The 15,285-nt window shown below is 32.7% G+C and overlaps 1 protein-coding gene across 1 annotated transcript; it reads left to right on the forward strand.

Moving 5' to 3' along the window:
• Positions 1 to 8,837: 8,837 nt before the first annotated feature.
• On the forward strand, positions 8,838 to 14,619 carry LOC111380564 (cytochrome P450 90A1). The gene is made up of 8 exons (XM_023004167.1): positions 8,838 to 9,584; positions 10,007 to 10,156; positions 10,231 to 10,461; positions 13,447 to 13,533; positions 13,607 to 13,685; positions 13,840 to 13,946; positions 14,027 to 14,163; positions 14,245 to 14,619. Exons 1-8 carry the CDS (start codon positions 9,060 to 9,062, stop codon positions 14,357 to 14,359), a joined length of 1,431 nt encoding a protein of 476 aa, XP_022859935.1. The 5' UTR covers positions 8,838 to 9,059; the 3' UTR covers positions 14,360 to 14,619.
• The last annotated feature ends 666 nt before the right edge of the window (positions 14,620 to 15,285 follow it).

Genomic DNA, 15,285 nt, shown 5'->3' on the forward strand with positions numbered 1-15,285 from the left:
TTAGTTAAGAAATTCATCCTAATTTGTTATAAAAAAAAGTTTGCATCGTAAAAAGAAATTGCATGAATGGCCATAAATTACCCTTTGTGCATATTTGGGAGCCTCAATTTTTGCATATAGGATCCATGCGTGCGCTCCTGCTCGTGCATGGTTGTGGTGATTTTCATCAGGATATGAGTTTGTCCTTCTTAGTGCAATTTCAATTTTTTGTCTTCTATTCTCGTCCAATTGACCCTCCACATTCTTTAGTCATAAAAGTGTGATCCAAATCAACTATTAAATATTTGCAATTTAGTTCTTGAACTTTGAAAATCCTTATTTTTTATCGATTTTTGTTCATTTCTTCCAACTTCACTTTCAATCATTGAGTGGTATGTAACAAACAAAATATACAAGAGATCAAGCCATAATTCATAAAAAATAGTCCTAAGTGTCTATATTTAAATGCCTAGATAAGTGCATAAAAAAGACACTTATCAATAGTAAAGTATTATCCATTTTCTTACGCTGTCACCTTCCGTATGAAAGACTTAAAAATATTTTCCCAATAGAACATTGTTCTAATGCTAAATGATTACGATATCAACAAGTCATTTGCCACATCATTAATTAAGCCCTTGTTCAACACTCTTTAAAATTTTAATACATTTTTCTCTCCCTTCTTTTCAACCACAAATTCTTCAATAAAATAATCTCTACGTAAATCAAAAAATGTTTCTTCTTTTTTTTAACCATACATTCCCCCAAAAAATATTATTCCATAATACATTTTACCAAAATTTCTCTTTAAAAACAAAATGATAGAGATCATATATGAGATAATATCACACACACACACACACACACACTATTTTCGATTTTGAATGACCCTCCATTTGAGAGTTGCTTCCATTAAATAGATGAAATTTGGCAAATTACAAGGCTGTAAATCAGTCGTTACATCTTTATTGCATAATCCTTGCTATCTATGTACACTAATTACATGGTTATACTAATCACACGAGATTGTAATGTTAGTAGGATATGATCACACAATACAATCCTGTGTGATTAGTATAACCATGTAATTAGTGTACATAGATAGCAATAATTATCACAGTTATTATCGACCAACTGGCCTACAGATATAAGATTAGTGGAAAGTGCAAGGGATATGAAAATATCTCTAACGAAAGGATTAATATCTCCAACAACATGAATAGGTAAATGATTGCCATTGGCAATCTTAATAAATGAGGATCCTTTATATGTCCGAATATTACTAAGAGTATCTGAAGAACTAGTCATATGATTGGATGCACCGGAATCAACAAGCCATGATAATGATGGTGGGGAACTATTACCTTGAAGTCCTAAAGCTGAACAAGCTGAAATAATCATCTGTTGGACCATCTCAGGAGTAAGAAGGAGTGAATTACCACCAATGGAAGAGGAAGGACCAACTGTCCTGATAAGCATTAGTTTGATGATTCTGAGGACGAGTAGGACATTCTTTGATAGTATGCTCTAGCTTCTTACAGTAGTTGCAATACTTCTTTGCACAGTGGGCAACAATATGTGCATAATCTTTGCAGCTAAAGCATTGAACTTTCTGCATATAGAGACACTTGCCTTTCTCATGAGCCACATAAGCAAATGCATTAGTTTTAGTTTGTCTTGCTATTAAGTAGCCAGTGTAGCAAGACGATGTTCTTCTCGAAGTAACTCTCCAAAGCACACATCCAAAGAGGGGGATGGGTTACGATTCATCAGATTAGATCGAGCAGCCTCGAATTCAGGTCGCAACTTCATCAAAAATTGATCTCTCTTGCTTTGCTCATGAACCTCTTGGATTACAGCCAGCGAACCACCTGGTATTTTTGCATAGATTATGTCAGCATATTCCGCCACAAATTCTAAAATTCAAAAAAATATTCCTGAATTGAGCGATCGCCTTGAGCATAACTAGCGATGTCAGATTCCAATTGAAATCATCGAGCTGTATCATCTTGATGATAGACCTTTTTCAAATATTCCCACATACTCTTGGCATTCTTATATGGCCTAAGATTCAGGATAATTAGAGGGTCAATAGACCCTAAAATCCAAGTAATAACTCGAGCATCTTTAATCTTCCATTTTGCCAGTTCTATAGGGGGGGCTGAATCAGTTCCATCTATATGACCCCATAATTCCTTTCCAGTAACAAAAATTCAAAATTGGAATTTCCAGGGAAAATAATTCTTGCCCGTAATTTTTACACCAAAAAATTCTGAATTATTTGTAGACATTGTAAAAGAAACTAGAAATAGCTTACAAGCCCAATTAAGTCAATAGCTACTCCAATAAAGAAAGCCCAACCACAAAAAAAATCACCACACAGTAAAGGAAGCTCAATAAAAGAGGCCCAACACAAATACTATAAACCCAGGGCCTATACTCATGATTGACCGCACAGTGACCTCACAAATGGATCGATGCTGATTCTTGCAGCAGACAATTAGAGGATTGCCGAGAAGCTCGATTTTCCCAACACAATTCTCCAACAACCAAAAACTACGGAGGGGACCCACACTCAAAGAGAAGATCGACAATCACAAAGGTCGTCGGAACCCGAAAATTGACAGTCATCGGAAAAGGTAAATTGCCTGCACCAAACTCCCGAAGCCGAAAAAAAAAAAGTAATTATGTTACAGGCTCTGATACCATATCACACACACTGGTTTTTTGGCAAATTACAAGGCTATAAATCAGCTGTTACATCTTTCTTGCATAATCCTTGCTATCTACATATGGAATTATTGCTATCTATATACACTAATTACACAGTTATACTAATCACATGGGATTTTATCATGTGATTGTATCCTACTACTAATAGATAACACTTTATCAAGCTCATTGAATTGTTATAAATTTTCAAATTTTAGTGAGCAATAAAAAATAACATGGCAAGTACCATGTATATTGGAGTATAGAAAACGTAAAGTGTTTGTTTGGATTTCATTATGAGTGGCTAAATTGTAGTGCTTGTTTGTGTTTAATTATAATCTCCTTATGCTTTAAAGTCAAAGCCAACACATGAATTTTAACAACACATTCACAATACTATCCACATATTAATATCTTCAAAATGCTCTCTAAATATAAGATATTTTCCATTTTAAGAGAATTTTTAAAATAAGTTTCAAGAGACTTTATTTTAATTTTTTAAAATAGGCGGATGTTTCTTTCAATTTTTCTATTCTTACTTTATAATGATTGTACTTAATAAGTTACAGATTTCAATTCTCTATTTTTCAGATTGTTCAAAACAAAATTGAATTGATTGTCTATTAACATATAAAAAATTATGTTAAATGAAAATTAGGAGAAATCAATAACTATTGAGAATTTCAAAATAAAGAAATAGTTAGAGAATATCATTGGAGTGTATAAAAACTTTTACTCTTTAAATTTAAGCATCTGTTTGACATTCGTTAAAATGAGATTTTTTTTAGGAAAATGATTTTTGGAATAATGATTGTCAAACATGGACTATATATGTTCTCTACATATGAATGAGATGTTATTTATAAGTAAAATATTTTGAACATGCTATTATTCACACTTTCATGGGATCCATTACTCTGTTCACTATATTAAATTAAAACATGCTGATAATGCGATAGAAGTAAGTGGAATAATTGTAAGTGAACTAATCTCCCGTCCACAGTGGTTAGAATAAAAACTTCCGCTATAAAAACTTAAGCAGTGAGAAGTTCTTATTTTGTCCACTATTGACAATAGATCATGCCTATAATCGTAACTCCTAAACAAATAACTTTTTATTATTTACGTACAAATGTAATCCAAACAAGTAGTGATTATCTCTTTTTTTAAGGGGAATTTTCATAAATGTCACTAAATTTGAAAATTTCATTTGCACTAAATTTGATTAAAAAAAAATGTCACTTTTTGGGTGTAAAAGGTCCATATTACCCTTAATGACACCTTTTTAGGAGTATTTAATGCTTGATTTAAAAGTCATTAATGTTGTGATGTGATGATTTGTTTTGTATATTATAAATATTAGAGATATGATTATTATATTGGATAGTATGAATTTTGGTAAAACAAAAATGAATTTGAAAAAAATTTTTATTGGAAAATATAAATTTTTGTTAAAAAAAAAAAAAAAAAAAAAAAAAACACATAACTTCTTACCATTCACAAACCCTAACTTCTTATCCATCTTCTTCATTGCATCATTAAGAAGACATTATTATTAGATTTATCATCCATTTTTCAAAGGTTAGCTATTAGAAATTATTTATATTTTCATCTTATAACTTACTATTTTAAATATTAAATAGAACATAGTCATGTTTATTTGAAATTTTTGAAACTTTTATTCATTGATTTGTTTGATTCTTAATATATATTTGAAGGAAAAGAAATATCAACATCCTTTAGAAAATTTTAAGGATTCCATAATTAATTAGTTATTAAGTTATTCCTTATTTATTTTTGGAAAAATGTTGTGATGTTACTGTTGAGAATTGATTATCACCATTAATGTTTTGAATAATTTCTTCCAATGTACCAAATACATGTTTTCAAGCTCCCCGACAATCTCGACAGTTTAACTATCGAATTCGACATTTTGAAACCACCATATTAGACATCTTAACTATCGAACTCGACATTTAGAAACTGTTAGAATAAATAATTTAACTGTTGGGATTCAACCATTCATTTCACCTTTTATTGTTGAATGGATTTAAATATTCAAAAGTGTTACTTTAATGCTATTAAATGTCGATATATTGATTGTACAGAGTTCTTACCATTGCAATATCTAGAAATCATTTGAGATTTATCGTGTCGCACGGGAAAAAGTTTGTTTATGTGGATAACGAATGAAAGTGAAGAATGGACAAAACCACTTTGGTTTTAGTTCCGATAAGTATTACCCTATGCGCTCGTTATGGTAGAGTTGACCATAATCGAACCACGTGTTCCAACCCTAACACAACTCATGTAAATAAGCTTGATATCTAAAAGTAGTTGAAGTTGTATTCTGAATGTTCCCTTGATGGCGTTGTACATTCTGAAATTATATTATCATTATAATTTTATTACTATTTGCAGATATTAGTCGTGTTTAAGTTCACAAGCAAAATAATTACATAGATAAAAATTGCATGCCATCCGACAGAATGATTCTATCATTCTCGAAAGATGGTTGCAAAGTAGAAAATTTCACTAGAAAAAAATGTATAAGGGACATATTGTTCCAGAACACATTGTCAACTTACATTATTATTAGCATTTTATTATCATTTACAGACATTATATAACATTCTGGCAATTAAACTATCGGTCCCGACATAAGGTTTCTATCATTCTCGACAGTTGGTTGCGAGCATAAAATGTGACTATAAATAAATAAGGAATAAGTTGTTGCAGAACATTTGGTAAAGACGTTACTATATTTATCCCTAACAAAATTATAATACGTAACTCAACAATTTTTCTCATCCCAATTGAACAATCCAACAAGAATGAGAAACGATAAATGATAAAATGTGTAACCACATGTGGATGTAACCACCAAATCATGTTTATAACCACATTCTTGGAGGGGAGCAAAATGAGATCATTTAGTACACAAATCAATTCTAATTTAGTATTAACAAATTTCGTCACACTATTTCTTTACTATCTTTCTCCTCTCCTTGGTGTATGGAGCCCTAGTAGATGCTGCAAGAAATCGAAAGTGTGTCGATCATTTCCGTTTGCCGCATCCGTCGCCCTACAAGTTGAGGGAACTTTCTCGTTGTCCGGGCATGACACTTCAAGCTCTATGGCTCCTTCATCTATTTGAAAACAACATTTGCAACACTAATCGATATGAGTTCATTATTTCTAGTTTGTAAATTACGGAATAAGATAAGAGCATTTAAAAATTTGAATTCCTTACCTCTTGGTTACCACTAGGGAATGGACCCTTATGATTAACCGAGTAAGGGTTAATGCCTCCTCCATCTAATTGAAAACAATAATTACAATACTAATGGACATGAATTCAATATTTATAATTTGCACACTACGAAATTAGGTAAGTGTATTTAAAATGTTGAATTCCTCAGATGTTAATACTAAACACACGTATAAGAAATAAAAAAATATATAATGTTCGAGAAATACTGTATTTAATTGTTGAGAATGACAGTTCATATCGAAAGATGACTCATTTGTCGAGAATAACTGAATCAAACTGTCGGAGACGATAGTTTATCGCAACAGATGGGTCACATAACTGATATTTAAAGATGTTTTCGTATGAAGAGAATTAATAATTGTACAAACTTTTATTGTGACAAATTAAACAGTTCGCTTAGAAGATTATCCATGCCTAACCTAGAAAAATATAATAAATAAGGTAAATTAGAATGACAAGTATAATACAATAATCAGCTTCTACAAACCAAACAAATTCAGAGAAATATGAAATAAAAAATTGACAAAACGTGAAATAATTATTTTAAAAAAATCATATATAACACCCAGAAAATTTAGAAAAAATTAAAATGCCCAAAAAAATAAACCCCCCCCCCACCCCCCTCAAAATGGAGAAATCAAAATTACATGTAAATGAACTCTCCAAACAAAGTCGAACAAAAAATAGAGAATAATCTAACTCACGATCTAGATATAGGGAACTCAAAATTGATGATGCAATCTAAAAGCAAGAAAAAAAGGAACAATAGTAAAAAATTTGAAACAAAACCTTCAATCGATCGAAAAAAATGCATATATTCGAAACCTTACCTAAAATATTCTTCTTCCTTCTATATTGACGTAATAAACGAGATCCCAACATAAGAATTTGCACTCCATATAATTTTCTAAGAATCAAGAGAAGAACCATAAAAAAGAATAAAAGAGAAAGGAGAAAGGAGAAATTTTGTAAAGAAACATATTAGAGAGAGAAAAATGAATGAGTTAAGAGTTAAAGTTTTTGCTATATATATATATATTGTAAGGACTTTGAAGTACAATTATGAGGTGATTGATTGTCACATTTTTTTCACTCTTTGTACAACTTTTTATGTTGTCAATTCAAGGATGTATAAGGTATTTAAATTTTTAAGAGGGGAAAAAATGTCCAAAATTGATAATTTTGCAAAGATTTTAAAAAAAAAGTGTCATTTTTGTAAATGCAAAATCAAAAATTAACTATTTTGGTAATTTTCTCTTCTTTTTTTTATTGATCTACACTTAACTAATCTACAAAGAACAATTTTACACAAATAGGTTAAAAAATAGGTTTAAAAATAGGGTGCATACGTGTCAACACATGATTAAATTGTTTGAAAAATAAAAATAACAAACACACAATCATCTGCTATCAAGTTAGGCTCTGTATGATAGGCACTAAATTCCATGGAAAATGAATTCCATTTTCCAACCTTTTTGGTATTTGATTAGAGATGGCAATTTGAACCGTCAAAATCGAAAACCACGGTTAATCGAACCGAGCGGGGCAAAAAAAAATTGAATCGATGGTGCAATGGGACGGATATGGTATTAGATTTTAATAAACCGGTTCGGGGAGGTGCGGATATGATATTTATGCCATCGCTCCGAGCTAAACTGATTACCTGTTAAATTTATTGTTTTTCATCTAAATAGTAATCCAATGCAAAACATGTATTAAAAAAATATCTAATTTTGCAAATTCCACATAGGCCTTTTTTCTTCCTTTGCAGTCACACATGATGGTTATCAACTCACTCGCTCTAATCGAACTCAATCAACAGTTTCAATTTCAAAAAACTTATTCACTTACAGTAAATTTAATCATTTGATTAGTTTTAAGCATCTGGATTGACTTGAAATTAAGTATACATAGTCTTTGCCTTTCTTGATTTGGTCATTAGTAACCTAGACATCGCTATTGGTATTATAAATCGTCGCCTTCTTACAGAGGTACCCTCTATCGATCCTTTGTACAATTTTAATTTTGTAAGTGATCAACAACGCAAATCGTTTGAAGTGCTTTAATATATTTCACTCGACTATCAGTTGATAGCCATCATATGTGACTTTTTTTATAAATTGTTTTTTCAATTTGACGACTGAACTTATGAAAAATAATTTATTTTTATGGTTATTAACCGCCTCGAATTGAGGCGAACCAAGATACGAATCGAACAAAATCGAACCGAAACCAACTTACGTGGTTATGGTGCGGTTATGGTATGACAAAAAAATTAGTGGTTCGTTGATGGTTTTGGCCGAACCATTGCCAATCCTATGTTTGATTGCATTTCTTCTCCATGAAATTCATTTTTCATGTTTTGATCACACGTGCAGTTTCCTTATTTTGGTGGAAAATCGGTGAGAATTGGTTTTCCACCTTTTTTTCTTTTTTTTTTTTTTTTGGGGCATTGGGAACAAATTCTAGAAACAATTGTAAAAGATAATATCCCTTAGATTGAAATTTTTTATGTAAAACAAAGCTATACAAACACCAAAATATAGATGATTTTTAATTTTTTATCATCTTTTTCTTTTTGGCAATGAAAGTAAATTCTAAGAACAATTATAGAAGTTGATATCCCTTAAATTGACAATTTTCTTGAAAAATAAAGCCAAATGAACGCCAAAAGACACTCTTATTTTAACATTTTTCGATTGAAAAATTATACCAATCAAACACTATTAATTGACAATTCTTACTAAAACAAATTTTAGGCAATTCAATTCCCTTCAATTCATTTTCTTTCTATCGAAATTAAATCTTTACAATCAAACGGAACTTAGTCTATATTTTTCTCCTACCATTAAGCTTGGACAAACATCATTACCCATATACAAATTGCTGTTCGTGTGCCTTGTAAACAAGCGATACAGTAAAGTGAGAAGTGTCGGATCGATGCAGAAAAATCCGACATTAATTTCCTCCTCGTCATAATCCGATACCCAACCGTGTGCTCTATTAATGCACCACCCTCTTCTTCTTCACCACAAATACTCAACTTTACATCCTTTTTTCACGCAGAAACGCATAGTATTCTGTGTGTGAAACCATGAACTCCACAGACATCTTTCTCTATTTACTATTATCTTTTTCTTTTCTCGTGTTAGTTCTCCATCTCCTCCGCACCACCAACCGCCGGAAACTCCATCTGCCACCGGGAAACCTTGGCCTCCCTTTTCTCGGCGAGACCCTTCAGCTTATCTCTGCCTACAAGACAGAAAACCCAGAGCCCTTCATTGACGATAGGGTCTCCAAATATGGCACCGTTTTCACAACACATGTATTCGGAGAACCAACTGTTTTCTCCGCAGACCCGGATATCAACCGGTTCATTTTGCAGAACGAGGGCCGGCTTTTTGAGTCGAGTTACCCTGGTTCAATATCCAACTTACTAGGAAGGCATTCATTGCTTCTGATGAGAGGGAATTTGCATAAAAGAATGCATTCGCTCACTATGAGCTTTGCGAATTCTTCAATTATTAGAGACCATTTGTTAGTGGATATAGACCGGCTTGTCCGGTTGAACATGGAGGGCTGGACCGGTCGGGTGCTACTCATGGAGGAGGCGAAGAAGGTAAACCTTTTATTCATCCGGCGCATTTTAGAACTGGAATATAATAATGAAAGCGCAGTTTAGCATGTAATCATCAAGTTCCATGGACAGAAGTGCGTGCGTTATGATTCATGTATGGAGAATAAAAAATTAAACTTGATGAGTCAGATTTCCACAGTGGGTGGGTTCACAAACTTTTCCGGTTCAAGTTATAGAGCCCCTTTTTCTTAAATAAATTTTTTAACATTTCTGGACATAAGATCAGTTCTTGTTAACGTGCAATTTCAAATGGATTATTCTCTTTGCCTTTCAGCGCACTATGTTTTGTTTTCTCATCATTGTCAGGTTTTTGTTTAGAAGCTTCTAATTCTTTTTCCTCAAAAAAAATGGTTGGGCACAGTTGTATTTGATTTTTTATTATATTATTATATGTGTATGGACAGATCACTTTTCAGCTGACAGTGAAGCAACTGATGAGTTTCGATCCCTGCGAATGGACTGAGAATCTGATGAAAGAATATATGCTGGTCATTGAAGGATTTTTCACTGTTCCTTTACCAATATTTTCAACCACGTATCGGAGAGCCATCCAAGTAAATCTTTTTCACCCTCCTTAATCAATTATTTGGAAAAATATAAATATATTAAAGTTTTGCAATATTTGAAGGCTAGAGGAAAGGTGGCGGAGGCGTTGGGATTGGTGGTGAGGGCGAGGAGGAGGGAGAGAAAAAATGACATGTTAGCGGCGTTGCTAGACGAAGAAGGAGGATTGTCCGACGAGGAAATAGTTGATTTTATGGTGGCTTTGTTGGTGGCGGGTTATGAGACAACTTCTACAATAATGACACTCGCCGTTAAATTCCTCACCGAGACACCCCCTGCCTTGGCTCAACTGAAGGTCAGTTACCATTTTTTTCAATTATTTTTCTCTCAAAAATAGAAATAGAAATAGAAATAGGAGGATGTGCTGTTCTTTCTGGTGGACCCAAAATCTCCCCACCATCCCAGCACTCAATGGGCATACATATCTCCTTATCTAAATTCTCATCCAAACAAATTCTAGAGGATCACAAGCCTATGGTATAATTAGGTGTCAAAACTGTCAATAATTCGATATCAAAAATCTTTGTAACTAAAATATTTGGCTACTCTACCTCCCGAACTGCGCTATTAATATTCCACTTGGGTTACTTGTTTTAGCCCTTTACTTTAGTCAAAGACGTGTAATAAAAGAACTCAACTATGAATGAATGAGATATAAATTTTGCGAAAAATTAATACTTTTGAAGAATGTGTAATTAAACGTAAAGAAGTTTTATGAATTTTTGTACAAAATTATTTTTGAAGAATGTGTGGTTAAACGTAAAGAAATTTTATGAATTCTTGTACAAAATTATTTTTTTAAAACAAAAATTTGCAAAATATATATATATATATATATATATTTTTTAAATTATCTACTCAACATGGGCTAAGTCTACACTGGGAGGTAATGTCAATTTAGATCACAATATGATATAGAGTAGCACTATTAGCGTTAAAATATAAATGTAGGTAGCACTAATGTGACATTAAATGAAATGTAAATACTTAATTCTAGTTTTTGTTGGGTCTATCATTTAGCGTTATTAATATTAATGTTAATAATATTAATGATGTTAAATAACATTATTATTTAATGAGTGTAATTGTGTCTAAGTGGCCATGTAAAAATAACGAAATGACTTCCAAGTCCCAGTTATGGATGGAATTTTCAAAAGTGCATTCCTAAAGTCAAAGTAAGCGGACGGGCTAACTCGATGCCTTCAAGGCTACAAGTGGACAAAATGATGCCCCTACCAATCTGCACGCCTATACCTCGCTTTGCCATTCATGCAAATGTGAGCAAGAGATGTATAAGGATGACACCTCAGTTTACCGTTTATATACACACAGATTTCGATGCATTTTTAACAACACTTTTTTAATTAATGGTACACATAGGGAGTATAAATCAATGTGTGTGCAAATAGCTTAATCCGTTATGTTTTGTTGTGGTGTGTTACCTTCTTGTTTTGTTGTCAACTCATAGCTAATTTTATAGATTAAATAGAGCAAATTTAACAAAGTTTCATCTACGGTTGCTTACTGTCAAATGATTGCCATCTATAGATTTTATAGGATTAACTTAATAATGCATAACTCATTTTAATCCCTTTATAAGTAAAAGCTATAAACACTTTCCAAACAAACTTTTAGTTGAGAATCATGCGACATCTGCTCTTTCATGTTATCTCTGCATGAAACTCTAGAACCAAATGCTAAAATAAATTGAAAATTATAGAAACGTTAATTATTTTAAATAATTAAAAGTGTGTTTTTAGCATTTTTATGATGTGATGTAGTACTGATAAATTGACATGTCATGGAACAATTGCATGGAAGATTCATCCTGTTATAATTGTCAATTATGTAATTTTCATCAATTTGAGGGGAGCGAATTAAACATGGGCTCGATTTTAATTTTATTCATTTTTCTGTTTCTTTTTTTTTCCTAACTATACATTTTTTAATAAAATAGTATTACATGTAAATTTAAAACTTTTTTTTTCCCTTTTTTAACTAGACATATTTCCAAAAATTACTATTTCAAAATATATTTTTCATTGAACTTCATGAAAATGGAGCTCAAACAAGGTCTAAATTGCAGTAAAATTGAAGTTCAATAGCATTTTAAATGTTTGACATATTTATAATTACTTTTAGTTTAGGATCAAACTTTATTTTTATTCATATATTTCTTCAGATTTCACGTACTTTTTCCTACGTACTATCTATAAATTTCATAACCTCTTATAAAAAAAGGCTTTGCCAAACAAGCTTAGCACTTGTTTGACGGAGATTAAAATCAAATTTTTAGTAAATTTTAAAAAATGTTGATAAGATGTATGATTAAAAAATTGTGAATTGCATAAAATATATAGTTAAAATTAATTCTTCACATTGGCTGAATTTTAATTCTTACAAACATGGACTTTGATTCGAAGAAATATCTAGGAAAGAGTGATGTACAAATTTCAAGGCTTTAAAATCTGACGTTGGACAACGGTGTTCTAAACGTGTCATCACAGCATGCCCATTTGATGCCTACCCCATCAACTGTACCTAATTATAGCTTTTAGGTACTGTTGAAACATAAAAAGGCTAGTATATAAAAAAAAAAGGTTGAACCCCAATCTTGAAGACTCCACCGCCCCGTCCCTAGAGTATCGTGAGAGAGGTAAATCACGGAATGTGCTCCAACAGGTCAGGGAACAAAAGTATGCCTGTACACTAGTGCCCACAAAGAGTCCAATTTCATATCTCAGGAATCGAACCTTCACATTGTAACTGCCAGCAAAATTAAGACTATCTTACTTTTGTCCTTTGCACCACTGGATTATGTCCCGGGAGGCAAAAAGAAAGGCAGATATACATATGCTAGTGTGCAAACTGCAATGTTGTTTAACTCGAGTTCTATGTGTATCTTGTTTTGGTATATTATTATTTGGTGATCATAATGAGATTAAAAAAAGAGTAGATCATATAAAATGGAGAATTATAAAATGTGTAAAAAGAATGAGAGGCTGGATGTCTTAAATTTACCATGGAATTCACCTTATGAGTAACATTACTTCAAGGCAAGACCTTAATGCTTCTACTTGAGGATATCCTAAAATGTTATAGTCAAGAACTAGGTAGCTTTGATGCTCTAAAAAAGTAGTGTTGAATGGAAATAGCATGAGAACATATGAAAAGTTTCTTGAATATTTTTTGTCTGATAAATTATTAAGCCATCGTTTTAGTTAGTTGTGATATCAGAGCATAGTCTAACTCTTAGAGTCTTGACCTCGTCTCTGGACAGGATGAGCATGATGAGATCCTTGCGAAGAAAGGTGAAGTAGAGACTCTTCAATGGGACGATTACAAATCTATGAATTTCACCCAATGTGTAAGTGAATATACATTATGAGTTGTTGATCCTTCATGATGATCTCTTGATTGAGTAACTAATGTATTTTCAGGTAGTGAATGAAACTCTGCGTGTAGCTAACATAATTAGTGGAGTATTTCGAAGAGCGATGAGGGATGTCAGTATCAAAGGTGAAAATTGAAGTTTCTTCTATTAAATGCCGAGTGGTTTGTGTGTCCATCCATGTTATTTCTAGATTTCTAATTTGATAAGAGCGTTATTAATGTGGTTAGATTTGGCAACAGACAGTTCAGTACATTAATAAGCTGGTCTTGTTTTATTCAGGTTATACAATTCCAAAGGGATGGAAAGTTTTTGCTTCTCTTCGAGCTGTACACATGGATCACGACCACTTCAAAGATGCTCGCACTTTTAATCCATGGAGGTGGCAGGTACCTGAAATTTCATCCTTTTGATGCATTTTCCACATGTTTCAAATATTTGAAAAAGTAATTATGTGAGTACTTAACAGGCCAATTCAGGAAGTAACAGCTGCAACACAGTAAATGTATTCACACCGTTTGGTGGAGGGCCAAGGCGTTGTCCTGGCGCCGAGCTTGCTCGGGTCGAGCTTTCAGTGTTCCTTCACCACTTGGTCACTCAATTCAGGTATGTTACACTCCTGACTCAGCTTTAAATCGTGTAAGTTTTGAATGGCTAATACCAATTTTTGGTGAATATGATCTCCAGTTGGGTACCGGCAGAACAAGACAAGCTAGTTTTCTTTCCAACGACACGGACTCAAAAACGTTATCCAATAATAGTTCAGCGTCGAAGTGAGTTCAAATGCTCATCAACTTTGTAAAGAATGAAAGATGAATTTGGATATGCAAAAGAATGAATTGCTGCCAATGAAGATAATGTAGGAAGCAAATTTTAGTTGACGCCAAATTGTATGTAGTGAATCCCAATAAAAACATGCTATTTATAGTTTAGCATATTATATATTTACACACATAAATGAATCTTTTTCAAGCGCATTTCTTGGCTAGAAATTTATCTACATTTATAAACCTTGAAGGGATTTGATTTATATTTAAATGAACATACATAAAATTTATGATATGTATCCTCTTTTATATTTTGCAGTGCTTCATAAGTTATTAAATCGTTCTAGACATAGAAAACGTGTGTTTAAGCAACAAATCATTGAGTCAACGATCGAGATTGGTTTTGCTTTTTCTAATTAATGGCGCACATAAATGGCGCCGGCTAGTGGGCTCAATAATGTCGATGGGGCAAAAGAATGCCAAACGCGTCTGTCAGTTAGGCTAGAATAAAGAATATCTGTCTACCATATATTATTTTAAGCTACATTTAAAAATTTAAATTGTTAAAAAAGTATATCCATTTATCTTATGTCTTTCAACAATCACCTACTTTTACACTTTAAGAAATCATGTTGCTACGAGCTACTTCTTTGGGCTAAGTCAAGATGAACCGCTTTGCTCGCAAACTATCAGGCTTGGTTCGGTCCACCATTAGAGCTGGCTTGCGCCACTAACTTCCTTTTTAGGGATAAAGCAAGCTGGTTTGTTAGAAAATTGCATTTCTCTCACCAATTACGAGTCGATAAGCTCATCAAGCAAGCTAGCTCATCTGGTTCATAAACCAATTCATACAAGCCAACAAGCGGATTGCAGGTGATTTTTGCTAGTTGGCTCGTTTGTGGGATGAGCCACTCATCCCACTTAACATTCTCACGTCTCTCGTACCCACTTAGCACCTTTA

The sequence above is a fragment of the Olea europaea genome, unplaced genomic scaffold (assembly GCF_002742605.1).
Source record: "Olea europaea var. sylvestris unplaced genomic scaffold, O_europaea_v1 scaffold2166, whole genome shotgun sequence".
Lineage (NCBI taxonomy): Eukaryota > Viridiplantae > Streptophyta > Magnoliopsida > Lamiales > Oleaceae > Olea > Olea europaea.

Excerpts from the sequence above, each read along its gene's own strand:
- LOC111380564 (XM_023004167.1), top strand. The coding sequence starts at position 9,060 with ATGAACTCCACAGACATCTTTCTCTATTTACTATTATCTTTTTCTTTT. Across the intron at positions 10,462-13,446 it reads CTGCCTTGGCTCAACTGAAG|GATGAGCATGATGAGATCCT; the intron begins GTCAGTTACCAT and ends GTCTCTGGACAG. Across the intron at positions 13,686-13,839 it reads GAGGGATGTCAGTATCAAAG|GTTATACAATTCCAAAGGGA; the intron begins GTGAAAATTGAA and ends TGTTTTATTCAG.